The 27,814-nt window shown below is 36.9% G+C and overlaps 1 protein-coding gene across 2 annotated transcripts; it reads left to right on the top strand.

Annotated features, from left to right (window-relative positions):
- The first annotated feature begins 15,082 nt into the window (after window positions 1-15,082).
- Window positions 15,083-27,614, top strand: wipf1a (WAS/WASL interacting protein family, member 1a). Of its 2 annotated transcripts, none has more exons than XM_048192811.1 (8): window positions 15,083-15,293; window positions 17,737-17,834; window positions 20,783-20,912; window positions 21,484-21,633; window positions 22,126-23,064; window positions 25,095-25,283; window positions 27,015-27,119; window positions 27,283-27,614. In XM_048192811.1, the coding sequence occupies exons 2-8, from the start codon at window positions 17,781-17,783 to the stop codon at window positions 27,327-27,329; spliced, it is 1,614 nt and encodes a 537-aa protein (XP_048048768.1). In that variant the 5' UTR covers window positions 15,083-15,293; window positions 17,737-17,780; the 3' UTR covers window positions 27,330-27,614. The 2 variants fall into 2 exon arrangements, with proteins under 2 accessions (XP_048048768.1, XP_048048769.1); XM_048192812.1 differs by lacking the exon at window positions 15,083-15,293 and adding an exon at window positions 16,147-16,548.
- Window positions 27,615-27,814: the final 200 nt, after the last annotated feature.

The following is a 27,814-nucleotide window of genomic DNA, read 5'->3' as shown; positions in this document are numbered from 1 at the left end:
TGTTTGGTATGGGAAAAACGGTGGACCTGGCAACCTTGGCTTGAACTACAGCTGATTCATAGGGTCAAATACAGCCTGCTTTAACATCTATGTTTTTTAACTGTTAAAGGTGCAATGTGTAATATTTTTGCAGTGAAATATCCAAAAACCACTAGGCCATTGTTATATATTTTGTTCAGTTGAGTACTTACAATATCCCAAATGTTTGCAACTATTTGTAAATCGTGAGAAATTGCAATTTTAGCCAAGGCTCCGGGACGTGTGAGGAGTCGCCTGTCAATTGCATCATACCCGAGTTACCATCGGTTTCCGGTTTTATTTTGTAGAAACCATGGAAACACTGAGGATGCTTTAATATTTACACGTTTTAATAGACAAGGGAACAACTGTTTGATATATTTATAGACAGAAAACTAATTGTTATATAGCTCAACACGTTTAGTCTATATTGTTTAAATCTAATTTTCTTGATTTTTTGCGAGTATCATGCTTTACCATGCCTCAGAGAAAAACAATATGTGAAGTAGATAACATAGCATAATCAGATGCAGCTTTATTTTTAGTAACAGTAATACAGCATTTTCTCCATCATTCAATAAGTTTTAAAATTAATTTCATGCCATTTATCAACACAAGCCATCCAGCATTTAATATGATATTGTAAAATCGATCTATCTTACTGCAGTGTGTAACAGTGTCTCACAGCAGCCACCGAGTGAACGCTCAGAGTAACGTCATAACATCATTTTCAACACACTCAAATGTATCTAATATGATAAACAGAGCTGTGTTACCTCAAACTCATGACCGGAAAAGCGGAAGCGGCGCCGGCAACTGTGTCATAATAAAAGTCCTGCTATTCGTGAGGCGTGTGTTGATCAATCGCTCCAGCTCCTCGTTCAGCTCCACAACACTCGCTCCTGCTCTGCTTCATACTACGGTAACGTTAATAATCGCCTCTATGAACATGATTTCTTCCTGAGTCCTATCCCTATTCTTTTGCGCCGTCCGTTGAGGTGGAGACCACATGTCCCAAGATTCTGCGCTCAAACTTGCCGTCATCAAGCTACGCCTTTGTTTTGAATAGGCCTCTAGCGACTTCTAGTGGACAAAATTATCACGTTAACTTTGACACAAGGGTCATTTTCTTCACAAAATTTAAATGTCAAAATAACCTTATACAGTTCACGCACTACATGGATGAGTACATAGTGCATAAGTGCATAGTGTATAGTGTGTAATTTGGGATACAACTAAGTAAATAATGTCACTTTCACTTTCTCAGTTTGTACACAAATTGTGTTGACTACATTTAAGATAAACCATTCTACCCTCTTACCCAAATTATTGTCAGCAAAAAAAAAAAAAAAACCTGCATTGTGCAGTGCATTGTGTTTTTTTAATCATAGCAGATGACCTTGATAAAGCAGGGCTTCTGTATGTAATATCTAGTGTGACAGTTGACTTGAAGACCCACTGCCCTCCAGGTCTGTCTCAATCATGCTGATGTGTTTAGAGAGGAAGTCCTGCGGCGGCCCTCTTCCCATTACATCCATGTTTTAATTGCTAGATGTACATGTATAAAGCTTCAGAGGAGATTTACATAGCACTGTATGGCTCGTCCCGCAGTAACAGCCTTTAGATCACGTCCTCATTCATTAGCATCAGAGCAGGTTGTGTTTCTTCGTCGTTCTCCCAGAGCTCTGTGTTTCAGGTCAGTCAGCTCTCCCTCAGTCACGACCCTTCTGTCAGCTGCAGATCCTTCATTTTCCATGAAATCCCATTAAATTATCTCCCATTCTTTTTGCTGGTAACCATGGAATGGCCACCAGAGGTGCACTCATAAAAATCCATGAAGCTTGACGAGCCATGCTTTTAGATCGTGTGACCTTTTGTTGATTATTTGAATGTCATTCCACATTGTAAACTAAGAGTTGTCATATATGAATGTAAAAATATTAATTCTGCAGACCATATACCGTTCAAAGGTTTTGAGGTCAGTACTTTAAAAAAATAATAATACTTTCATACTTTAAGGATGCATTAAACTGGAAAAAGCAACATTAAAGACTTTTTGCATTATTACAAAAAAATATTTCAATATGCTGTCCTTTTGAACTTTATATTCATCAAAGAATCCTGATAAAAATGTATCTCGGTTTCCATAAAATTATTAAGCAGCACAACTGTTTTCAATATTGATAATAATCAGAAATGTTATCAAATCATCATATCAGAATGATTTCTGAAGGATCATGGGACACTGAAGACTGGAGTAATGATGCTGAAAATTCAGCTCTGATCACAGGAATAAATTATATTTTAACAGCCTATATTGACATAGAAAACACTTATTTTTAATTGTAATAATATTTGACAATATTACCGTTTTTACTCTATTTTAATCAAATAAATGCAGCTTTGTAGAGCATAAGAGACTTCTTTCAAAAATATTAAAAAAAATCTTACCAACCTCAAAATTGTGTAATAAAACAAATGTATTATAACCAAATCACTCCAGAATCAATTGACAAAAATGAATGTATGCACAGATTTGATCTTGTGTACTCCATGCTAACTTTAATATTTATAAAAACATAAATATGTAACCGGGTTTGACGTGGAAAATTGCTTACGTATGCACTTTTCCTTGTGGCAGAGAGTCGGAGTACCGCAGGTATTTGTAAATCTAAGCAATTCTTGCCGCTTGCCGTTCCCATGTAAAATATTTTGGTGTTGTGGTTCAATATTAATATTATAAAGCCACAAGAATATTTTCGGTGCGCTAAAAAAACAAAATAACGACTTATTTAGTGATGGCCGATTTCAAAACACTGCTTCATGAAGCTTCGGAGCACAAATGAATCAGTGTATCGAATCATGATTTGGATCGCGTGTCAAACTGCCAACGGCTGAAATCACGTGACTTTGGCGCTCTGAACCGCTGATTCGATACACTGATTCATTTATGATCCGATGCTTCCTGAAGCAGTGTTTTGAAATCGGCCATCACTATATAAGTCGTTATTTTGTTTTTTTTGGCGCACCAAAAATATTCTCGTCGCTTTATAATATTAATATTGAACCACTGTACTCACATGAACTGATTTAAATATGTTTTTAGTATCTTTATGGATCTTGAGAGAGGAAGTGTCATTGCTCCCTATGCAGGCCTCACTGAGCCATCGGATTTCAACAAAAATATCTTAATTTGTGTTCCGAAGATTAACGAAGGTCTTACGGGTGTAGAACGGCATGAGGGTGAGTAATTAATGACATTATTTTCATTTTTGGGTGAACTAACCCTTTAAGACAATAATTTCACTGGGCGGCCATTTTTGAAATGCCTCTCGGGCATTCTCTTTGAATGGGGAAACATCAAATTCTCCAAAGCTGTTTGCCAAGCTTTCGATTAAATTTCATATTTGAAATCACCAATGAAATCTGACAACAACTGTCTCATAAATTTTGTTTCTAAACGCTCGAATCATGACAAAAAAACTGTATTTTTCAGGCTGGATCAAGCTAATGCGCATGCGCAGTCCTAAGTGCGCGTCTCTATATGAAGTGCATGTCTGACTGTTTCTATAGGAACCGGAGCTTCTAACGGCCGCTGCAGTGACGCGGTGACTTTACCAGTCGGTGATTGGCTCTTATTTAGAAGGCGGGACTTTTTCCGCCATATTGCGCGTCGCACTTTCTCCCATTCAAAACAATGACGCATCTCGTGATATTCTATAGTCTTTGCTCCTGAACCAGCTAATCAAGGTCTTAGTAGGCATACTAGAAATTCAGGCAGATGTGTTGAGGCAAGCTGGAGCTAAACTCTGCAGGACAGTGGCCCTCCAGGACAGAGTTTGGACACCCCTGTCTTATATCAAATGTAGGATGGTTTCTACGCAACCACACACTCCTATCTTGAAATATCCTGCAGTCAGACTGCCCCCCTTTTAACAGACAGACTACATCATTTTCCATCTACGGTTTGAATACATTATTTTCACAGTTCTGATTCACACCACTGACTTTATATCAAATGAACAGTATAATTTATGGCGAGAATTATTGTCTAAATTAGTAATCCATCTCCATTAGTAAAGAGTCAGTCTACTGAATAAAAAAGGCGATTTCCGCCTGCCTGCTGTGAAGGTAATGTCATAATGCTTGAATTACACTCCACACGCGTCACATGACATGTGCCACGGCTGCAGCACAATCATAAATTACAATTTGAAGGAATAGGTATTTGTGTTTGTGTGTGACCCATGAAATAAGTGACCTTTCTCTGTGGGCTGATTGATGTTAATTCAGACTTTCCACACATGGTGTGCTCGCTAGGCAAATGCTAACAATGAATATTGAAATAACCTGAGGTGTTGTAGTGACCTCAAATGCTCTGATGTCCTGTGACTCTTGGACATACAGTACATCAGCTATTTACTTAGTGCATAGTCACCGCCACCCCCTAATAAGATTAGTGACCAACAAATATATATTTTTCTATGGCTAATTCTTTATTACCTCCAATCTGTAACAGCCTTGCAAAGTGCCATAAGCTAATTATTGTTACTAACCCTACAGTGGTACATTACACTGGTGAGCCAAATCATTATGATCAGGCACAGGTGAATCAATTAAGCAAATATCATTGATCATCTCCTAATGAGGCCACATATTAAGGTCCGGGTAGATTAGATGCAAACAATCAGTTCTCATAATCAATGTGTTGGATTCAGCAGAAATGGGCAGAAATAAAGATCTGAGTGACTTTGACAAGGGCCAAATTGTTATGGCAAGGTGATTGGGTCAAAGTATTTCTGAAACGACAAGGCTTGTGTGTTGCTCTCGGTCAGTGGTGAAAATTTACCAACAGTTTTTTCTAACTGGCGACAGGGTGTTGGGCTCCCAAGGCTCATCGATGCACAAGGGCAACAAATTCACATATGTTCATAATACATAATATATTTTGAAATCAAATATATAGACCTTAGTAAAGTATTGTAATATCACTCCGTTTCCGTGTACCTTCTAAATCACATATTATGACATCTTTCCTTCAAAACAACTCTGTTGCCAAATACTGTTACAGTCCTGTTCAAAATGTTTTGGAGTTGAAATTCAGGGGTCAGTGTGGCTACTAGATCATTATGTCCCTGCCTAGCAAATACTGTATCATTGCACCACTCCAGTTTACTCACAATCAATATCTTTCGTACTTGTTTTTCCACTAACACTTTATAATAAGGTTTCATTTGTCAACTGTAGTTATCAACTGTAGTAACATCAGCTAACATTAATTGACAATGAGCAATATATGTGTTACGTAACCTGGTGTGTAGAAACTCTCACGACGAGGAATACTAGAAGGCAGACTTTAATAACAAAATACTGAGGAACCAGGAGAAACAAAGGAGAAAAGCACATTACAATCAAACGAACGAGAACCGACAGAGTGAGGGAGAACACAGGGTGGGTGTGTATATGTATGTATATATATATATATGTATGTATATAATTATATACATTTAAACCTTGTTTTAAAGTATTTTCCCATAAAACATTTAAAATGTGAATGTATTTTTCCATTAAAATGTTAAAAATATTTAAAATGAAAAACAGATTTCCGTTGCTAGAGATATATCATGGTAAAAAAAAACTTTGAGAAAAAAGTCTAAATAAAATGTTGAGAATAAATTCATTAAATTACGAGAAATAAATTGTTAAATTTCCAGAAAAAAGTCGAGATAAAATGTTGAGAATAAAATCATTAAATTACGAGAAAAAAGTCGTTAAATTATGAGAATTTAATGAATTTGTTCCCGTAATTTAACAACTTTATTCTCAACATTTTATCTCGACTTTTTTTCTCATAATTTAACGAATTTGTTCTCATAATCGAACGACTTTTTTCTCGTAATTTAATGAGTTTATTCTCAACATTTTATCTAGACTTTTTTCTCGTAATTTAATGACTTTATTCTCAACATTTTATCTCGACTTTTTTCTCGAAATTTAACGACTTTATTCTCAACATTTTATCTCGACTTTTTTCTCGAAATGTAACAACTTTATTCTCAACATTTTATCTCGACTTTTTTCTCGTAATTTAATGACTTTATTCTCAACATTTTATCTCGACTTTTTTCTCGAAATGTAACAACTTTATTCTCAACATTTTATCTCGACTTTTTTCTCGAAATTTAATGAGTTTATTCTCAACATTTTATCTCGACTTTTTTCTCATAATTTAACGAATTTGTTCTCATAATCTAACGACTTTTTTCTCGAAATGTAACAACTTTATTCTCAACATTTTATCTCGACTTTTTTCTCGTAATTTAATGACTTTATTCTCAACATTTTATCTCGACTTTTTTCTCGTAATTTAATGACTTTATTCTCAACATTTTATCTCGACTTTTTTCTCGAAATGTAACAACTTTATTCTCAACATTTTATCTCGACTTTTTTCTCGTAATTTAATGAGTTTATTCTCAACATTTTATCTCGACTTTTTTCTCGAAATTTAACAACTTTTTTCTCATAATTTAACGAGTTTATTCTCAACATTTTATCTTGACTTTTTTATCAAAATGTAACTACATTTTTCTCATAATTTAACAAATTTATTCTCGTAATTTAACGACTTTTTTCTCGTAATTTAACGAGTTTATTCTCAACTTTTTATCTCGACTTTTTTCTCGAAATTTAATGATTTTTTTTCTCGAAATTTAACAACTTTAATCTCAAGATGGTTTTATTTTTTTATTATTGCTTGGCCCTAATCCTCTTCCGTATTAATATGTGGAGACATGCAAATTAGTTTATATTCTGATTAATTTAATAATAATTTGAATTAATAATAATATATATTTTTAAATTTCGTTATTCATTTTATACCATTTTTAAAGGGTTTTAAATTAGTAGTATGTCATAGGGACACACATGTTTCTGAGAATTGCCCATTACATACATAATGCACAGACTCATCATATTGTATCTAAATACATATATCCTGGCGTACACAATTAAATATTTCAGTTTTAACCATTCATGCATGTATTTAAAATGTTCCTAATAGTAGATGTTGACAGGCAGGCTGTCTAATGCATGTCTTTGTTGACAGTAGAACAAACAATAATGAAAAATATCTAATTACACTCCAGTGCCCATAGAGTAAACTATAATCCAGACTGAGCCTGATGCTTGCGGGGCAGGAGAGGACACAGGGGTGAGTTCAGGCTCCCCCAGCATGGCTAACAGATGTTCAGCATGGTCCGCATGTTTAGAGTGAGCTTTTACAAGGCCGGTAATCAAATGTAAAAAGCACATTAAGAAAAGGGCAGGCTGTGTGCCCCTGCTGGGACGCAGGGCTCCGGTGCTGTGCTTTAGAAAGCTCTGCGTTTGACTCCTCTGTTCTCTCCTCTCCTCTCGGTCAAGGTCGAATGGCTTTAATATTTGCAGGGGACACGTGTGGGGGCTGGAATCCGTGCGGCACAGGGTGTTGAAGGGCGGGTGGAGTACTGATCTCTCTTAATTCAGAGGTTGCCAAATGTGACAGTCTGGGTCTAAGTAAGATGAATGAAGCATGGTGTTGAGTGTGTCCTGTGAAGGGGAGGAATGGGGAAAGCTTACCCCATCAACAGCTCAGCAGGATGGGGGAGGATTTCAGACACTGCGGGGGTGGGGGTAGTTCTTTCATTGTGGAGATTTGGGGTTTGGCAGGTAAAAGGCAATAGATTTAGTTGGTGGTGGTTGGCTGTGCTTTTATTGGGATCATCAGCCAGTGATATTGTGGTTTTGGGCAGCGGGTCTGCGGGTGGGGGCAGGTTGTGTTGAATCTTTTGGAGGCGGGCGGTGGTGAAATGGATGTCAGACTCCACTATCTGGAAAATGAAAATCTAAATCACTCCAGTCAATCACCTTTGTGAGGTAATGGAATAGAACATACAATTTTCCACCCGTGTGTGTGTGTGTATGTGTGTGTGCACGCATTTACATGCCAAACACACCCATTCAAATAAATGTATTCACACACAAAGAACCCTTTCAATGGCAAAGACAAAACCCTTACAAAATGTGCTGTTATGTTCACGGGGTATGAATGTATATCATGGTTACCATATTCATATGCCATAGTATTTATTTGTAACTCCTGCTGAAAAGCCTAGATCAGTATACATTTTCATTATATTGGTTTATATACAGGTTGGTCTATGGTGTATAACTAGTTGACTAAACATAGTCTTGCTAGTTAAACTGGTGGAACAGCTTTGTGGTGAGAACAGCACACCAGCATCCCAAACACAACATGCTAGTAACAACAAAATACTTCAGCAAATATCTTTAAAAAGCATCACATCATGAGCAAAAGTCTAGTTGTTCTGAATATCAGCAGGGCAGATACAAAGTATATAGGTCTGATATTCATACCAACAGCTGTCAGTTGAACAAATTATTTGAGTGAATAATTCAGTGACTTACAAAGATAGTCATTTGTTTTATCTCAAAATGGATCAGCAGTTTTGAACAAATCAGTTGAGTGAATAATTCAATGACTCACTTACAAAGATAACTCATTCAATATGACAGTGGCTGTATCCAAAATCGACTCCTGCTATATATTAGGTAAAAAATGGTATGTGAAATTGTAGTACGTCCGAATTCACAAATGGATGACTTACTACTTTCGATGAATTTCTGAAGTGCACATTCGATGGAGACTTTACTATCCCATGAGATCACGGCAGAGGATTTGTGAATGGAAGTGAAGCAGCACAACTGACACTGATAGGTCACATGACAATAGCCGCTTTTCCACTGTCTGGTCAATGTGAGCCAGGGCCAACAATGTGCTGGGTGGGGCCAATAGTCTCGGTCCTCAAGCAACGAGGCCAAAATAAAATTGCGTTTCCACTGTCTGGCCAGTAGCCCCACAGTGCTGCCCTAAAACCCGCCCTTAACACGCCTCCATTGAATGATGTCACACAACCTCACCAATTCACCTTCAGCTGACTGAAAACTAGTTAGATCGCAAAATGAGCATGACAGAAGCGAATGTTTGGTCTTTACTTATAGACTTAATATTTCAGCATTGATATCTGACCAATGTTTAACACTAAAAATTTTACAGTGACAACCACTAATGACCACTCCTCAAGCCCTAGTTGGCTCGCTTTGTACCAAGGTATTCGGTGGGCCAAAAAACTCTAGCTGTTGGCCCAGAGGAAGCACTGATGAGGCCCAATCAAGCCACAGAGGTGACAGTCGAAACGCAACTAGCCCTGGAACGCAATAGCATGCACGAAACTAACTACATTGCGAATGTAGTACATCTGGATTACATTCATACTACACACAATCAAACTATATAAAACATACTTTTTTAATGGTCACAAAGTAATTACTTATTCAAAAGAATCCAGTCACTTGTTTTATTCCTAAATGGATCATCCGTTTTGGACAAATCAGTTGAATGAATGATTCAATGACTTACTGTTGTATTGATGTAAGCTGCAGAAAGTCACTGAAAAATCCCTATCACTAATACACAGACTCACAGTTTGTCTGGAAAGCTCAAACACAAGCAGCATCACGCAGTGAAAAGCACTCTTGGAACGCTCAGTCAATCAGATTTGAGGACAGATGTTGTGCTGAATTCTGACTCTTTAGAGATAGGGACAAATCAGGTACCAGCTGCAAAAAGAGACTTAACAATCTGTCAAGGATTTCGAATTTGAATCTATGCTATTGTATAACATAAACTGTTGTAAAATATAAGAAAGAATACTGAATGTTGTACAAAGGGCAGAAGATGAATATAAATGAGAGCAAGCACATTATAGAGGTATGGCCACAGTGTCCGTTTCATCTGCAGTGACTGGTGGCAGCTGGCACGTGTGCCAAAGGGTTTGGCATCAAAAAGAGGCACAGACTGTGCCCACAGAGCACTGCTCTCACATCAGCCACCAAAGGAATGACAAAGAAAGAGAAAGAGAGGACGAGCTAATCTTTCTGCCTCCTCTTTCTCCTGAGAATAAAAGTGGAAATGTGAGAAATCTTTTTACCAACTGATGGCATAAAATTACCGCAACATCTGTATCAATCAATCAATCAATCTATCTATCTATCTATCTATCTATCTATCTATCTATCTATCTATCTATCTATCTATCTATCTATCTATCTATCTATCTATCTATCTATCTATCTATCTATCTATCTATCTATCTATCTATCTATCTATCTATCTATCTATCTATCCATCCATCCATCCATCTAAACGGATAGATTATCTATCTATCTATCTATCTATCTATCTATCTATCTATCTATCTATCTATCTATCTATCTATCTATCTATCTATCTATCTATCTATCTATCTATCTATCCATCCATCCATCCATCCGTTTATCCATCTAAACGGATAGATTATCTATCTATCTATCTATCTATCTATCTATCTATCTATCTATCTATCTATCTATCTATCTATCTATCTATCTATCTATCTATCTATCTATCTATCTATCTATCTATCTACTTTTCTAATTCTAAAACAAATCTTCCTGAATTGGACATTCATTTTAGTTGATATTTGAGGTGTATCAGTGTGACTCTGTGCCTGTCATACCACCTCCCCACCACCAGAGGTCACCATTCCCTGACAGCGCTTTGGCTAAATTTCCTGTTTTCTAGTATTTATATATAGGCCATAACAAATGCAATGTACTCACACAGCACTTAATTGCTAATAAATAAATGGATGTGAAATACGGATTTGAGTTGAAATTGTGCTTGTGTTATTTTTTTTTAAAAGATAGCACAAAAAAAGTGTCCAAATTCTTGGAGAGAGAAAATAAAAAATGCAGATATGAAAGACCTGAAGCTGGCACAGCTTTGTAGGAAATTTGTTGATCGTTTAGGGTCCAATTCTCCATGATCATATTCTACATCCCTTAATCCTATCCAATACCTAAACTTAACAACTACCTTACTAACTATTAATAAGCCGTAATTAGGAGTTTATTTAGGCAAAAAGTCATAGTTAATAGTAAGAATTGGACCCTAATCTAAAATGTGACCCCAAAAGATTCTAAATGATGTGTAAAGGATCTCTAGATGAAATTCTAATGGGAACTGATTCTAAAAGTATCAAAAAGAATATTCTAAGAATCTTCAAAGATCTGAAAATAATTCAAATTAATTTCTTTGGATACTTAAAAACAGAAATTCTATTAGCAATCCTATAAACATCCTCAAAGCAAATAATATATTCAGAGTCCAAAACAGTGTTTGTTCTTTTCTGTGATTAGAGGATCCTTGCTGTCGCCTTCAGCAGCGGAAGGATGTGAATCCCTGCGGTGGAACCGATAAGATGCGGACAGATCCAGAAGATCAGAGTGTGCGGGAGCATTTGATGACTTGATTTTGTTCTGTATAACTAGATTAGATACCAAATAATCTTGACCGATGTCTCATAAACAGGCACTGCTGATTAGTGTTCATCTCTGTTCGGTGTGTATAGGCTGGAAGACCCCATCAGGATAATTGAGGTCTTTCCATCAGAATGCGCACACACAAACACACGCTCAGGGCTTTTTCTCCCTGGCGACGGGTCTTGTGCGTGTGAGGCCTGTGATGGTGGCTCTCTGGTTGGTTGGCTGGCATGGGTTGCAGTGAGGGTGGTGTTAAGCCAGGCTCCTGGCAGACTGTCTCTGTGTGTTTACATCCTCCTCAGTTTGTCTCCATTCTCCTTTTCATCCTGTCTCTTCTCCTATATACACTTCCTTATTCTATTCTTATCGAAAAGGCTAGGTTCAAAAATGCTAGACACACTGTACACTACCTACAGTTTATTTTAGTTTACAAAGTATGTAAAAGTATTCAGAATAATATAATAATTACAACAACAATAATAATAAGAGTGGTGTGTTTTTCATTTTTAAGATGTTAAAATCAAGTATGATATTACTTCCTGTTCATTCATCACATTGGAAATGGAAGGTAAAACTGAGGCATTGTGTCGATACAGTGTAACATGCAGAGATGATTTGCATACTGCGGACAGCAGGCTAAATTAAACAATGTTTAGTAACATTTTGTTGCCAACAACACCGACTCAGTGTCAACATCTCCCTCGGTGCTGCCACCTGCAGTTTGAACACTGAACAATGGGGTGTTGTGGTGTAGCAGCTAAAGCTCAAGGATTTATATTCAGAAGGCTGCTGCTTTAAACAACATATTATGCCATGAGCGCTTAACCTCATCAAGTGTGTGTGTGTGGATGGGGGGGGGGGCTGTTGTGAACACTGTGCATTTATGATTCAGAGACACTAATATTAGCATAGATATATGCAACAAGTACATCGGGGTGTTATATCTTTTAACAGATGTGAATTATAGAAATGTGATTATGTGTTATGTGTATACCAGGATAAAGAGATATGTTTTTAGTCTAGATTTAAACTGACAGAGTGCATCTGCTTTCCAAACAAGGCTAGAAAGACTGTTCCACAGTTTGGGTGCTAAATAGGAAAATGATCTACTACCTGCAGTTGATTTTGATAGGTATTATAAACTAGCCAGAATTTTTAGATCGCAATAGATGTGAAGGGCTATAACGTGTAAAGAGTAATGCTAAACCATTTAGTGCTTTGTAAGTAAGCAGCATGTATGCAGTGTTTAATAGGGAGCCAATGCAGTGTTGACAGAACCGGGCTAATATGGTCATACTTCCTGGTTCTAGTAAGAACTCTAGCTGCTGCGTTTTGGACCTGCTGGAGTTTGTTTATTAAGCATGCAGGGCAACCGCCCAGTAGAGCGTTACAGTCATCTAACCTTGATGTCATGAACGCATGAACTAACATTTCTGAATATGTTAATGAGAGCATATGTCATAATTTAGAGCAGTCTCAGTACTATGATACTGTCTAAATCCTGACTGGAAATCCTCACAGATGCAATTTCTTTCTAAAAAGGAACATAGTTGTGAGAATGCTGCCCTTGCTATTATTTATGACAGAAAAAAAGAAAATCAAGATCGGTCTATAAAAACAAAACTAAATAGAGCAGGGAAACAGGAACTAAGGGAAACAGAACATCAAAATAAGAGTCCGTAATTGTGAAAAAAATCAAGTTGCATTTTTTAATAATAGGTTTAATAACACCCAGCTTAAAGGTTTTTGGTATGTATCCTAATGACAATGATGAATTAATAGTATTAAGAAGAGAATCTATGACTTCTGGAAGCATCACTTTCAGTAACTTAGTCAGTATAGGGTCTAATTTATATATTGTTGATTTTGATGATTTAACAACTTTAGACAATTCTTCATAGAATTGCCTCATTGTTCCAATTCTTTCAATTCAAAGAATGATTGGAATTTTTCCTCAGGGGGTCAATAGCATGACGTTTGATGTGATACTGTAGAAGATGGTTGCAAAATTATAATTTTCTCAGAAACAGTATCAATCATGGAAGTAAAGAAGTTCATAAAGTCATTACTGCTGTGCTGTTTGAAAATGTCTGAAGTTGATGCTTTATTTCACCTTAATTTACCCCACTGTATTAAATAAATACCTAGGGCTGTGTTTGTTCTCAGAGAGTTAAAAAGTAATCAGTTTTGAAGTTGTTAAGGCCTTTCTGTGTGCAGTAACACTGTCCTTCCATTAAAATATGAAATACCTTTGGTTTTGTTTTCTTCCAGCTGCGCTCCATTTTTCAAGCTGCTCTCTTGAGGATGCGAGTGTGCTCGTTATACCATGGCGTCAGACTATTTCCATAATCTTCAAAGGCGCAACCATGTGCTGAAAAAGAGAGAGCCAATAGTTTCTGTTGCAACTAGGGCTGTGTGATTAATCATATTTGATTTTTCAATTTCGATTTTGGCTTCCAATGATTTTAAAAACAAGATGACCGAAATTAAACGATTACTGTGCCACTGCTGCATTCCGTCCCGCGCACCTTCCTTTCCTTCACAGTGGTGCGCTTTCCTTCCTCCCTAAAAGCCCAAAAATCGACATCCAAATCAGCCAAATAAATGAGAGTTATGAAATGCAGTCTATTGTTGCTAAACTGTGGGACATGCTTGATATTAAACAGTGTTATTAAAAGTGTATTAAGCTATGAAAGAGATACTATTCCCTAGGTGGCCTCCTGTGCGCGCACTCTGACTCTGAGACGGGGGCTACAGATACGTGCCTAAGCGGTCAAATAGCCAACACACAAATATAAAGTAAACAGGAGGATACTTGTTGCAACCAAGGTCTTCTAAGCTATCTGGCATGCTTAGGAGATGAAACTGATCAGGAAGATTATTTATAAAGTAAAAGAAGTGACAGTTCTACCGTATTTGTAACAGGGAGTTGGTTTTGCAGCCTTGGCTAAATGGAGTATACACAAGAGTAGATAATGATCTGAGATGATATCACATTGCTGCAGAATTTCAACGCCATCAACATCAATTCCATGTGTGAATTTTAGATCTAATGTATTATTACGTCAATGAGGGCATACGGGTATAGCAAAAATAGTATTACACTATGCTTTTCCATATTCGACAAAATTGACATCAGCTGATTAAACGTCACTGAGCAAAAATGACTCAGAAAAGTGAAGTTAGTTCTGAGAAGAGCTCCTGCAGCACTAAGCACAGAGACATTTGCTTTGATATTTTGGTATCCGGTGCAATGACATTCAAATATATAAGCATACAATTACTTTCTGTAAATTTGAAAAAAAAAAAAAAAATCTATTTTTCAGTGATAAACTTAACCCAGAATTTAGTTATGTTGAAATGTGCTTGTTATGTGGTTTGTTTACTTAAGGCAACAACTAGTTTATTTCAGTCACACGTTTACTAGACTCTGTAGACCTCACTAGGGTAACCAAATATCAGAGGTTTACTAAATCCATAATTTTATAGATTTGCTCAAAAATGTTCACTGAGGGCCGATTTGATGCAAGCTCAGTGTCAGCAGCACGCAGAGACCAGAGTCAGATCTATTTTCTCCAAATTAGTCATTTATAGTTCCTGTTTCTGTTAATGTTCTCAGTCATTGGAGTATATAACAGCCCTCGCCTGGCTAATCTCACTCTGACACAGACATTGTGTGAGGAAATGCATGTGGTCACATTCGTTTGCATGCTGTGATCATCAGCTCGTTCTGTTGCATGAAAACTCTTTGCAGCACCACTGCAAACTCTGATTGGTCTGTGGACACGGATAGGAAGTGCAGCGCAACATTCAACAAAACCTTGGATCTGGAGGCTCCAAATGTTCAGACAAAGGTGAGTCTTTCTTTAAGCATGAAAATGATGGAGTGAAGCTTGTGAGGGAGCGATGAAGTATACTGGTAAAGGCTAGTGAGCATCTGAAAGTTAGTGACACTTTTTAAGCTGCTGCTTCTCTAACTGTGCTTAACCACAGAGGAAACTCAACGGAGGAAATGTAACTCGCTTTCTGGGTTTTCACACAGCTTCTGAACAAGACCGTAATAATCTGCTTACATGCTGTGATATCTTACATTTCTCCTCATAAAAAGAGAATTTTCATTGCAAATCATGATGTAATGTTTGTCATAACTGTATTTTGACAGCTAGCAACTGGAGAACAGGATACACAATTTGAATGCAAATATTTTAAAAAATAAAAGTAAAGTTAGTGTCTTAACAAATGAAGTAAAAATGAAGTATATTGTAGCGCACTTGTCCTTACAGAGCAATGTAGAAAATATCTCAAAGTTTGGGGCTCAAAGTTTTTTTTTTTTTTTTTAAATAAATGAATACTTTTATTCAGCAAGAATGCATTAAATTGATCTGAAGTAACATAAAAGACATTTATAATGTTATAAAAGATTTCTAATTTAAATAAATACTGTTCTTTTGAGCTTTCTGTTCGTTAAAACATCCTGGAACAAAATGTATTGCGGTTTCATAAAAATATGAAGCAGCTGTTTTCAACATTGATAATCAGATTTTTTTCATGAGCTCAAATCCGCATATCAGAATGATTCCTGAAGGATCATGTGACACTGAAGACTGGAATAATGATGCTGAAAATTCAACTTTGATCACAGGAATAAATTACATTTTAGCATTCACATAGAAAACAGTTTCATATATTTCACAATATTACTGTTTTTACATTTTTGATCAAATAAATGCAGTCTTGGTGAACATAAGAACCCCTATCTTTTGAATGGCATGCTGAGATAGAAATGATTCAAAGCTAAACAAATTTTACAACATCTGAGAGTTTAATTTATGAAAAGGATGAATACTTTTCTCTCACACCTGATGAATTTGCCACTGAAGAGACACTACAACACTGTAAAAATCAGCAGACTGGGGTTAGATGTAAGCTCAGGTCTGTTACTGTAAAATGAGCTTTTTTTCTTCTTCTTAAAAACACTTGAGCAGGAAGTAATTGGTCTCAGTGTGATCATCTGAGAACGAGATAAGAGCTTTTGACAGTTGAGTATAGCTGCTTGAAGCTGGTCAAATTTTTTGCCTCTGGATAACAAATCACACAGATATAAAGAAGGTAAGTTGTTACATTCCTGAAGATAAAAATGTGAGTGGTGTTTGCTCATACAAATCTATTGGTCACATGTTGGCAACTTTCCCAGTGTTTGCTCTGCTCTTGCTAAGGTGTACTGATTAGTTGCTTGATAGTTGTGAGAGAGTTAGATATCGATTAAGAGGCTGTTCTGAGAGGTTACAAGAGGGTGTTGGTATAGGGTTTTGGTTTCTTGTGTGGTTCTTGTGTTTTTTTCAGTAGCAGTTCTGCTGTTATAAGGAAATGAGTGGCACTGTGCCAGCATCTGCCTGAAGCCACTCTGAATTTAAGAGAAGAAGCAACACGGCATGTCACAATTTTGCTGCTTATGTAAAATATCCACAGTGATGCACACGAGCAATCGGGTCACAGCTGTGCAACAGCAGTTAAAAGACAGTTGTGAAATTCATAGGGTAAAACTTGAGCTTGGTTTGAGCAAAAAATAATCATGTGCAAGATCTTTGTAGCATAGCATCTCTTTTTTATTTTTTTGTTTTTCCCATGTGACCCTAATATATTGAACACCTGCTGTTTTGTCACTTTCTTATGGTTAGCTGAACTTCAGAGTGCTTGTTTTGACGGAATATGGTTAAAGTCGGATGTAGCATTTAGGGTAAACTAAACTGTTGAAACTTGTATGTCGTATTTAAATATATTTGTAATTACACATTTGCGATGATGAAGCTGCAATTTAGTACATTTATAATCAAGTACTTTAGTGTGTTAGTCAACAAAATAAGTGTACTTCTTTAAAGCACGACAAAAGATTATTAAACATAACTTAACATAAAAGTGCACTTTTTAAAAAGTGTGTTAAGAAACATAATCATGAAAGTGTCTCTCTTTAATGGCCTTTTTATTTCATTAATATTATTATTGATATGCAAGTACAGCTTTTAAAAAATTTGAAATACTTTCAAAACACTTCTTTTTCACAAGGGTATTTAAACTACAAAAGGGTTAGTTTGAGGTATCAGTGTGTGTGTGTGTGTGTGTATCTTTTGATATCCTGTCTTTTAATTTGCGACTTAACGGGAATTGCAACAAAAACAGCTGACGGTAAGGTATGTGTCTTCAGAGGATGCGCTAGTGTGACACTTCCTCAACTTCCTTATCAGCTTGGTTGTTGTTGATTAGTTGCTAATGTGTTCTTGTATTTTGTTTTTTTCACAGTCTTTTAGGTTAAAAGTGAAACAAAACAGGACAGAAAAGAAACTATGCCTGGACCTCCACCCCCGCCCCCTCCCGGCCCCCCTCCAACCTTTGCAGTGGTATGTTACCATTGTTCAGATCTACAGATTTTCATAAATAGCTTAAATTAGTATTTAAAAATATCAAAATATTTATACTGGACATAATGATTATGTTAATAGTTCATGGTTACACTTTATTTTAAGGTGTCCGTGTTATAGTGTAATTATGCATTTAAGTACTGTGTAATAATAATTAACTTCATGTATTTACTATAGGGTTAGGGTTAGGATTGGGCTTTGGTTTGGGGTTAGTTGCATGTAATTATGCATAATTTATAGGTATTACTACAATAGCATGTGTAACAAGGACACTGTAAAATAAAGTGTTACCTAGTTAATTTGTATGAAATAGAACAGGATCTCACATAAACCAAATGCTCAAGCGATCAGATATTGGGATCAATAGGAGATATGCAGTGTACAGGTTGATCATTTATATTTGTAATTTTCTGGAAACAGTGCCATTTGTGCCTGAATATAACTGAATATAACTTTTTGAATGGAATTAGTGAAATAAATCAACTTTTTGATGATATTCTAATTACATGACCAGCACCTGTAAGTATATGAATATGGCCTCATGGGATAGTAAAGTGTCCATCGTATGCACACTTCAGAATCTCGGCGGAAGTAGTAGGTCATCCGAGTACTTTTCACCTACTGTTTCACCTACCTCGGACATACTATTTTGGTGTACTATTATATGGTATTTGATTTCAGATGCAAAGCTAGTCTTGCGTAGCCAGACCTTCAGACTGACGGCAGAAGGTCTGGACTCCATGGCAGCTTTCATTGGCCAAGGACCACCCAAGAGGACGTATGACCGACATGTGAAGCAACCAATCACAGTTCGTTTTTGGTCAGAGTCATGTTTAGTGGTGTGAAAATATAAAGTCAATGACAGACCGTCATGCAAGTTTACTGCAGCAGTGCTGCCTTTTGAAAATCCAGCGTTTAGTTGAAGCGCTCAACAACGCTTTCTTTGGCATCATGACAGCTTTGTTTCCAGGCAGACTGTTAAAGAACGCGACACGCACGGAAAGCCTGTAGAATTCAACCAATCAGATGACGACTTCAAAACTCCCAAAGTGTTTCCCATTTTCTGTTCCATATGCATCAGACTTTCAGCCAACGGTCCGTGAGCTTGATGTTTGAGGCTAATGTTCACTAGACTTACTTCAGGCATTTAACAACAACAAAAAAACTTGTTAAAAAAACCCACTGACTTCAGGATGATGGAACCACAAGTGCTAAAATACTTGTTTACGGGTTGTGGCCTACAAAAATACAACATCCCTGCAGCTCTCTATAGCCTTGCTCCAAGTACCAGTTGTTATTTATCATAAAACAACAACAACAAACCCTAATGCACTGTATTTCAACCTAGTTTAATTTATATCATTTAAATAGACACTGGAGAAAGTTTATAACTGACCAAAATGCTGTTTTTATTGTTTCAACCATTGAATATTATGGGGTTGCAATAAGCATGTCAATTTCTTTCCCATAAATAAGTTGAAATATTGAGCCTGAGGACGTCAATATACAGTTGCAAGAAAAAGTATGTGAACCACTTGCAGAATCTGTGAAAATGTGCAAAATTTTAACAAAATAAGATCATACAAAATGCATGTTATTTTTTGTTTAGTACTGTCCTGAGTAAGATATTATACATAAAAGATGTTTACATGTAATCCATAAGACAAAAAAAATAGCTGAATTTATTAAAATATCCCCATTCATAAGTATGTGAACCATTGATTCTCAACACTGTGTGTGGTTACCTGATGATCCACGACTGTTTTTATGTTTTGTGATGGTTGTTCATCAGTCTCTTGTTTGTTCTGAGCAGTTAAACTGAGCTCTGTTCTTTAGAAAAAATCTCCAGGTCCCAAAAATTCTTCAGTTTTCCAGCATCTTTTGCGTATTTGAACCCTTTCCAGCAGTGACTGTGTGATTTTGAGATCCGTTTTTTTCACACTGAGGACAATTGAGGGACTCTTTCACTGATGCTTCAGAAGGAAACACGATGCATTAAGAGTCGGGGGGTGAAAACTTTTGAACAGGATTAAAAGAGGTCTAAATTTTTCTTATTTTGCTTGAATATCTTTTTTTTTTAATTTAGTACTGCCCTTCGGAAACAACAGAAGACTTGCATGTTTCCCGGAAGACAAATTAAATACAATTTACCTTGATCTTCAAATTCCAAATGTTTTCACCCCCCATCTATTAATGCATCATGTTTTTGTCTGGAGCATCAGTGAATGTTTGAACCTTTTTTTAATAGTTGAGTTTGAGTCCCTCAAATGTCCTCAGTGTGAAAAGATGAATCACAAAATCATACAGTAACTGCTGGAAAGGGTTCAAATATGCAAAAAAATGCTTGAAAACTGATGAATCTGCAGGAGCTGGAGGATTTTTCTGAAGAACAGAGCTCAGTTTAACTGCTCAGGACAAACAAGAGACTCATGAACAACCATCACAAAACACAAAAACAGTCGTGGATCATCAGGTGACCACATACTTCTTGTGGTTACCTGGATGAAACCACATACTTTTGAACTGGGTCATTTTAATAAATTCAGCTATTTTTTGTCTTGTGGACTATATGTAAACATCTTTTATGTAAAATATCTTACTCAGGAGAGTACTAAATAAAAAATAACATGCATTTTGTATTATCTCCCTTATTTTGTTAAAATTATTAACATTTTCACAGATTCTGCAAGTGGTTCACATACTTTTCCTTGCAACTGTAAGTGTCATCACAATTAAATACTGATGAAAGACTGTACTTTCTTATTCCTGTTTGAACCATGTGGTCACAAATGCACACAGTATGGCATTGTGTAACGTGTAGCCTAATTATGTAACATACAATGTAATTCTATTCAAAGCTCTTGGTATTCAACATCTATTTTGAGTTGTGTTTATGGAGCCTCTCTAATTTACATTTACTTTCACAGGCAAACATAGAGAAGCCGAATCTGAGCAGAAATGAGCAGCAAGGGAGAAATGCTTTACTGTCAGATATCAGCAAAGGGGCTCGACTGAAGAAAGCGGTCACCAATGATCGGAGCGGCCCGATTCTGGACAGTGAGTTAAACTTGTTTTGTTTTCAATATATTTTCTAATATATATATATATATATATATATATATATATATATATATATATATATATATATATATATATATCACTCTTAAAAATCAATGGTTCCATGAAGAACTTTTAAAATCCATGAAACCTTCCATTGCACAAAATGTTCTTTAAAAAAGAGAAACTGTTCTTTTAAGAACTGTTCACTGGAGAACCACAAATGGTTCTTCTGGTTTGCTATTGGTCGATCTAATGTGAGTGACAGGTTGCCCTGCCCAGTCTTTTAGACATCCTGATAACACTGGTCCAGGCACTACAGAGGGTGCATGAATAATAATAAAAAAAAAACAAAAAAAAAAAACAAAACAACGATGTGCATGGATAAATAACAAATACTGCAATATTCCTTAAAAAATATGAATGGTCAATTTTTTGATTTCATGGTGACTTTAGGAGTGTAGAGCCAAAGACATTCTGAAGCATTAAGCGATACATTTTATTTTATTTATAAGTAAATAAAAGCAATTAATTTATAGAAGTATTAATTGATATTTTTTTATTTACACAGAGCCAAAAGGAGGCGGAGGAGGTGGAGGAGGGGGAGGAGGAGGAGGAGGAGGAGGAGGTGGAGGAGGTTTTGGGGGTGGAGCTCCAGGTGGACTGGGCGGGCTGTTTCAGGGTGGAATGCCAAGACTGAGATCATCAGGAGGCAACAACGGTAATCATTTAAAAAAAAAAAAAAAAAAAATCATATTTAGTATTAATTAATACTACATTAATGCCTTAAATTAAAGGTGTAAAAATCTAAAAATAATTAAAATAAAATAAAAATGAAATATAAATATTACATAATCCTATTACAGAATTTAATAAGAATTTATAATTGAATTATTTATTTTTTTTACATTGTGACAGAAAATAAAAATCAATACTATACTTTAATATAGTATAATAATCCTTATTCTATTTATAATTTAATCCTTTTTTTGCATTGTGAAAAAGTGAAATCAAAATGTGTTTATACTATTCTTTACTATGATTATGTCTACTATAATATTCTATACTACACTATACAATGCTATGCTATATTATGCTATACTATACCTGTATAATACAATAATAACCCTAATTTAGTTCTATTATTTTTTGCATTGACAAAAACTGAAACTGTACCTTTCTTCTTATTTGTTTTTGGGTGCCGTTAAAACAGTAAGAGCACCAATGCCTCCCACAACGGGGAGATTCCCAGCGCCCAGCAGCCCAGCAGCAAACAAACCCCCAGTCCCAGTCTCCGGACGACCTTCTCCTGGGAGGGCTGGACCACCACCTATACCATCATCAGCACGCCCATCCCCGCACAGCTCTCCTAGCGGCCCACCACCTCTACCTGGAAACCGACCGTCAAGTTCCTCACCTTCACAACCCCCAAGCCAGCCGGGCAGACGTCCGAGCCTTCCTCCCGCCCCGAGGGAGTCCCAGTCTTCTTTCCCTCCTCCACCAATGCCTGCAAGTGCCCGGCCACCATTACCAACAATCCCTGGCAGGCCCTCAGACGACTTCCCTCCTCCTCCACCAGCCACTGGAGGGAGCAGGGCGTCATTTTCTCGTGATGGTCCAACTTCTTTTCCACCAGCACCAATGCCTGCAAGTGCCCGGCCACCATTACCAACAATCCCTGGCAGGCCCTCAAATGACTTCCCTCCCCCACCACCAGCCACTGGAGGAAGCAGAGCATCATTTTCTCGAGATGGTCCAACTTCTTTCCCTCCTCCACCAATGCCTGCAAGTGCCCGGCCTCCATTACCAACAATCCCTGGCAGGCCCTCAGATGACTTCCCTCCCCCTCCACCAGCCACTGGAGGGAGCAGGGCGTCATTTTCTCGAGATGGCCCACTACCACCACCACCACCATCAACTGAGAATAAACCATTGAGTTCTCAGAGGCCTATGGGTAATCCACCTCCATCCTTACCTCCAGGAAGAGGGGGGGCGCCACCCATCCCACCATCCCCAAGGGAGGAGCCCAACACTAGAGGCAGTCCGAGAAACAGCCTTCCTCCTCCGCCTCCACCTGGACGCTCCAGCCCACTGCCACCACCGCCCAATGAGAGGCCTCCTCCATCAGGGCGGAGCCCATCCGTACGGTCAGGTATGAGGAAGGTCATTCCTGTTTCGTAGCTCATTTTTTACTGACACATTATTTTTTTTACTCACACAATATTGTCAAATTTCATGTCAATTTTATTTGTATGCCACTTTTCACAATACACATTGTGTCAAAGTAGCTTTTACAGAAAATAAAATCTTAAAGGGTTAGTTCACTCAAAAATGAAAATAATGTGATTTATTACTCATCCTCATGTCGTTCCACACCTGAAAGGCCTTCATTCATCTTCAAAACACAAATTAAGATATTTTTGATGAAATCCGATGGACGGTGAGGCCTGCAGTGCATTAACACTTTTTAAAATGCCCAGTTCATGTGACTGCAGTGGTTCAACCTTAATGTTATGAAGTGATGAGAATACTTTTTGTGCGCCAAAAAACAAACAAACAAAACAACGACTTTATGACAATATCTAGTGATGGGCGATTTCAAAACACTGCTTCTTGAAGCTTTATGAATCGTTTATTTTGAATCATGGATTCGGAGCCCCAAAGTCACGTGATTTCAGTAAATGACGCTTTGTTACGTCATAAGTGTTTCGAAATTTCAATTGTTCACCACTAGGGGCGTGACTTTGGCAGTTTAATACGCACTCCGAACCACTGATTCGAAACAAATGATTCGTAAAGTTTCGATGCTTCATGAAGCAGTGTTTTGAAATTGCCAATCACTAGATATGTTTGAATAAAGTCGTTATTTTGTTTTTTTGGCGCACAGAAAGTATTCTCCTTCATAACATTAAGGTTGAACCACTGTAGTCACATGAACTGTTTTAAATACGTCTTTAGTAGCTTTCTGGGCATTGAAAGTGTAAATGATCTTGCTGGCGAAGCAGGCCTCATGACATTTTATCAAAAATATCTTAATTTGTGTTCTGAAGATGAACTTCTGAAGTTCTTACGGATGCAAATCCTATGAAAATCATCTACTGATGTCTATTGCAGATATACTAGATATTCATCCATGCGTATATAACTAGATTGCAGGCGCTTAGTCAACTTGCTTCGCATGTTCACTGACAGATATGGCGGATGGCTTACGTAACAGACGCTATTAAGGCATTTATTAGGGTTATACATATCGACTATTTGCTTATTATTACATAAGACTGACAAGATGGAAAGTGATATCGAGGTCATATGAAATACCAAAACATTTTTTGCCATGACATAACGGAAATGGCAACATCTGCTCGAACCAAAGTAGTGACATAATTTAAAATGCAACTAGTATGACTAACTAATATGACATCTATCTTTAAAAAACTGAGGTTAATATTGCATTTATATAATAAAACATGTTTTTGCTCAAAAGTTTGGGGTTGGTAAAATTATTGAAAAATGTATCTCCATTTTTCAAAATAAAAATAGAATAAAAACAGTAATATTTGAAAACATTGTTAGCATTTAAAATCACAATTCTCTGTTTTCTTATCATTTAAAATGTAATTTATTCCTGTGATCAAAGCTGAATTTTCAGCATTGTTACTCCAGTCTTCAGTGTCACATGATCCTTCAGATGTGATGATTTGAGCTCAGGTATCAATTATTTTTGATGCTCATTTATTAACAATAGTTTTTATTATTATCAATATTTCAATATATCAATATTATTATCAACAGTTGTGCTGCTTAATACTTTTGTGGAAACCATGAAACTTTTTTTCAGGATTCTTTGATAAATAGAAAGTTCATACGATTATTTTTTAAGGTATTAATTTAAAATAGAAATCATTTATGACTTTATAAATGTCTTTACTGTCACTTTTGATCAGTTTATCAATTCCTTGATGAATAGTATTATTTAAAAAATCTTACTGACCACAATGGAGTAATTAGTAATAGTGGGAATTACACCTTAATGTGCTTTTAAAATATTCCCCAGGTAATTGAAATGTGAATTTGGAAATGCCTGTAGACACACGGTTCAGTTGACTGTTATGAGGTTTAAAAACAAGACATTGTTTTATTATTTTGTGGATTCCTCATTACGCGACTGAACCTGCCCTCCAGGTCCTCTTCCACCTCCACCAGCAGGAGGAAACAGAGCCGGGATGTCTTCCCCCGCACCTCCTCCGAATCGTCCCGGTGGATCAGGCAGACCCCCTCTGCCCCCAGACCCTGCCAGAGTTCCCAGCTTCCCTCCCGCACCTCCCCCCGACACCATCAACGGCTACCAGTGCCCTCCACCACCTGCCACAGGTATGACTGCCACAGAACCTCTGTGGTCTTAAAGGGATAGTTCACCCCAAAATAAAAATTCTGTCATTCATTACTCACCATCATGCCGTTAGACACCCGTAAGACCTTTGTTCATCTTTGGAGCACAAATTAAGATATTTCTGATTAAATCTGAGAGCATTCCCTCCATTGACACTGACAGCCTCTTTCAAGCCACAGAAAGACATAATTAAAGTACTCCATGTGACTCCACTGGTTTAACTTCAATTTTATGAAGCAATGTGAGTGCTTTCAGCGGCGTGTTTAGGTTATTGGGGGCACTAAGCAAATCTCCAGGAGTTTTTCAGTGCAGGTTGCAACTATTATTAACAATAATGGAAAGATTAGGCTTATATAAACCTGTTTTATGTTTTGCATAATTTCCTGCCTGTCTATCATCATAGTTATGCCTACTAACTTTAAAATTATTTCTACTCCAATTCTTCTTTTGAAATATAAACATTTAAATGGTGGCTTGATAGATTTATTCAAACATGCATTATATATTAAATAACATTAAAAAATATAATTAATATGTAATGTGGTGCATATATTCTGAGGTAAATGTAACGTTACATTTGTTTGTTTACCAGCGTTTTTATTTTCCGCGTATGAAACAATGATTGAGCGCGATTACACGAGACATGATATGGATTTTGTATCTTTTAACATACCTTTAGTTGTTCATTCATGTTTATTTTGTGCCTTCGTTCATCTTCGGAACGCAAATTAAGATATTTTTGTTGAAATCCTATGGCTCCGTGAGGCCTCCATTGGGAGCAATGACATTTCCTCTCTCAAGATCCATTCATGTACTAAAAACATATTTAAATCAGTTCATGTGAGTACAGTGGTTCAATATTAATATTATAAAGCGACGAGAATATTTTTGGAGCGCCAAAAAAAACAAAATAACGACTTATTTAGTGATGGCTGATTTCAAAACACTGCTTCAGGAAGCTTCGGAGCGCCAAAGTCACGTGATTTCAGCAGTTTGGCGGTTTGACACGCGATCCGAATCATGATTCGTTACACTGATTCATAACGCTCCGAAGCTTCCTGAAGCAGCGTTTTGAAATCGGGGGCCCTCCCAAGCCCGCGGGGCCCCATGCAATTGCATGTTTTGCGTGGTGGGTAAACATGCTACTAAGTGCTTTGTTTGAGGGTAAAAATGTAATTTCCACTTTATTTACAAAATTTTTATCTCCAACGCTTGTTCCTGCAACAACATCTGCTCTCACGTCAACAACACACGTGCGTCATGGTGCTCTCGCAAACTTGATGGAGATTAATATTTTGTAAATAAAATGGTAAATTATATTTGTTTGTTTGTTTGTTTTTTGCAAACAAAGCATGTTGTTCCAAACCCGTATGACTTTCTTTCTGTCTTCAGTGAAATGTTAAAGATAATATTTTGAAGAATGTGGGTAACCAAACTGTTTCGGTTCCCATTGACTTAAACAAAAAATACAATCGAAGTCAAAAGGAACTGAAACCGTTTGGTTGCTGTGTTCTGGAGGAGAAAGAAAGACATACAGGTTTGGAAGTAAAAGATGACAGATTTTCATTGTGGGTGAAACTTTCCTTTAATGTCTACAGACAGCAGATGTACATATGGTTATGTAAATGAATCAAAACTGTGCTACTGAAAAACTGAGTGCTAATATAATTGTTATCGACTGACTCATATTCTTTTGTATTCTTTTCCTCTAGATGAGTGGGGGACGAGGTTCTCCTTCCATCCTCTGTCTGAATTACCTCCACCAGAGCCGTACGTCTCCTTCTCTAAGTCTTACCCCAGTAAGGCCGGGGGCAAAGGTGAGCAAAATTGTGTGTTGTTGTGAATCTAGTCTGATGCTAATGTCCACCCACATAGGATTTGATGATTGGTTGTGTTTTTCTGCTTTTACAATAGACGTGTAAAAGTTTCGCATATTGTTTTAATGTCAGAATAGTCAGTTTATATCTGCTTGTTTTTCAGGAATCAGAGACAGAGGAGCGCCACCTTTGCCACCAATACCCAGATGAAATGTTTTGGCATTATTATAATGTGAGCTGGATTTTCATCTGCCGAATGAGACTCAAGAACTCATTTTTTACCTTTACATTTTATTTCTTTCATTTTATTTCAAATCATAGTAAAAATGTATGTCCAGATATGGCAATTAAAGTGCATTCTGTCAAAAGTTTGTTTTAATCAGTTCATCTGCAGTTTGAAATGAAGACATTTTGTGTGTGTACAGGTTTAACTTACATTGTGAGGGACAAATAAAAGGATGATAAAACCTGAGATTAATAAACATAACAAATAAGGTTTGTGTGCGTATGAGTGTGTGTGCATGTGTGTAGTTCAGGTATTCCCTACATTGCGGGGACATTTTTTGTCCCCATGAGGAAAACAGCTTATAAATCATACTAAGTGCTGTTGTTTGAAAATGTAAAAATGCAGAAAGTTTTGTGTGATGGGTAGGTTTAGGGGTAGAGTTAGTGTTAGTGGAGAGAAGATACAGTTT

Source organism: Megalobrama amblycephala, linkage group LG6 (genome assembly GCF_018812025.1).
Source record: "Megalobrama amblycephala isolate DHTTF-2021 linkage group LG6, ASM1881202v1, whole genome shotgun sequence".
NCBI lineage: Eukaryota > Metazoa > Chordata > Actinopteri > Cypriniformes > Xenocyprididae > Megalobrama > Megalobrama amblycephala.
Note: the sequence above shows the minus strand (reverse complement) of the source record. Positions and strands in the feature narration are given on the sequence as shown.

Coding starts and splice junctions, on each gene's coding strand:
- wipf1a (XM_048192811.1), top strand. CDS start 17,781: ATGCCTGGACCTCCACCCCCGCCCCCTCCCGGCCCCCCTCCAACCTTT. Junction 17,835..20,782: donor CCCCTCCAACCTTTGCAGTG/GTATGTTACCAT, acceptor TTACTTTCACAG/GCAAACATAGAGAAGCCGAA. Junction 20,913..21,483: donor GAGCGGCCCGATTCTGGACA/GTGAGTTAAACT, acceptor TTATTTACACAG/AGCCAAAAGGAGGCGGAGGA.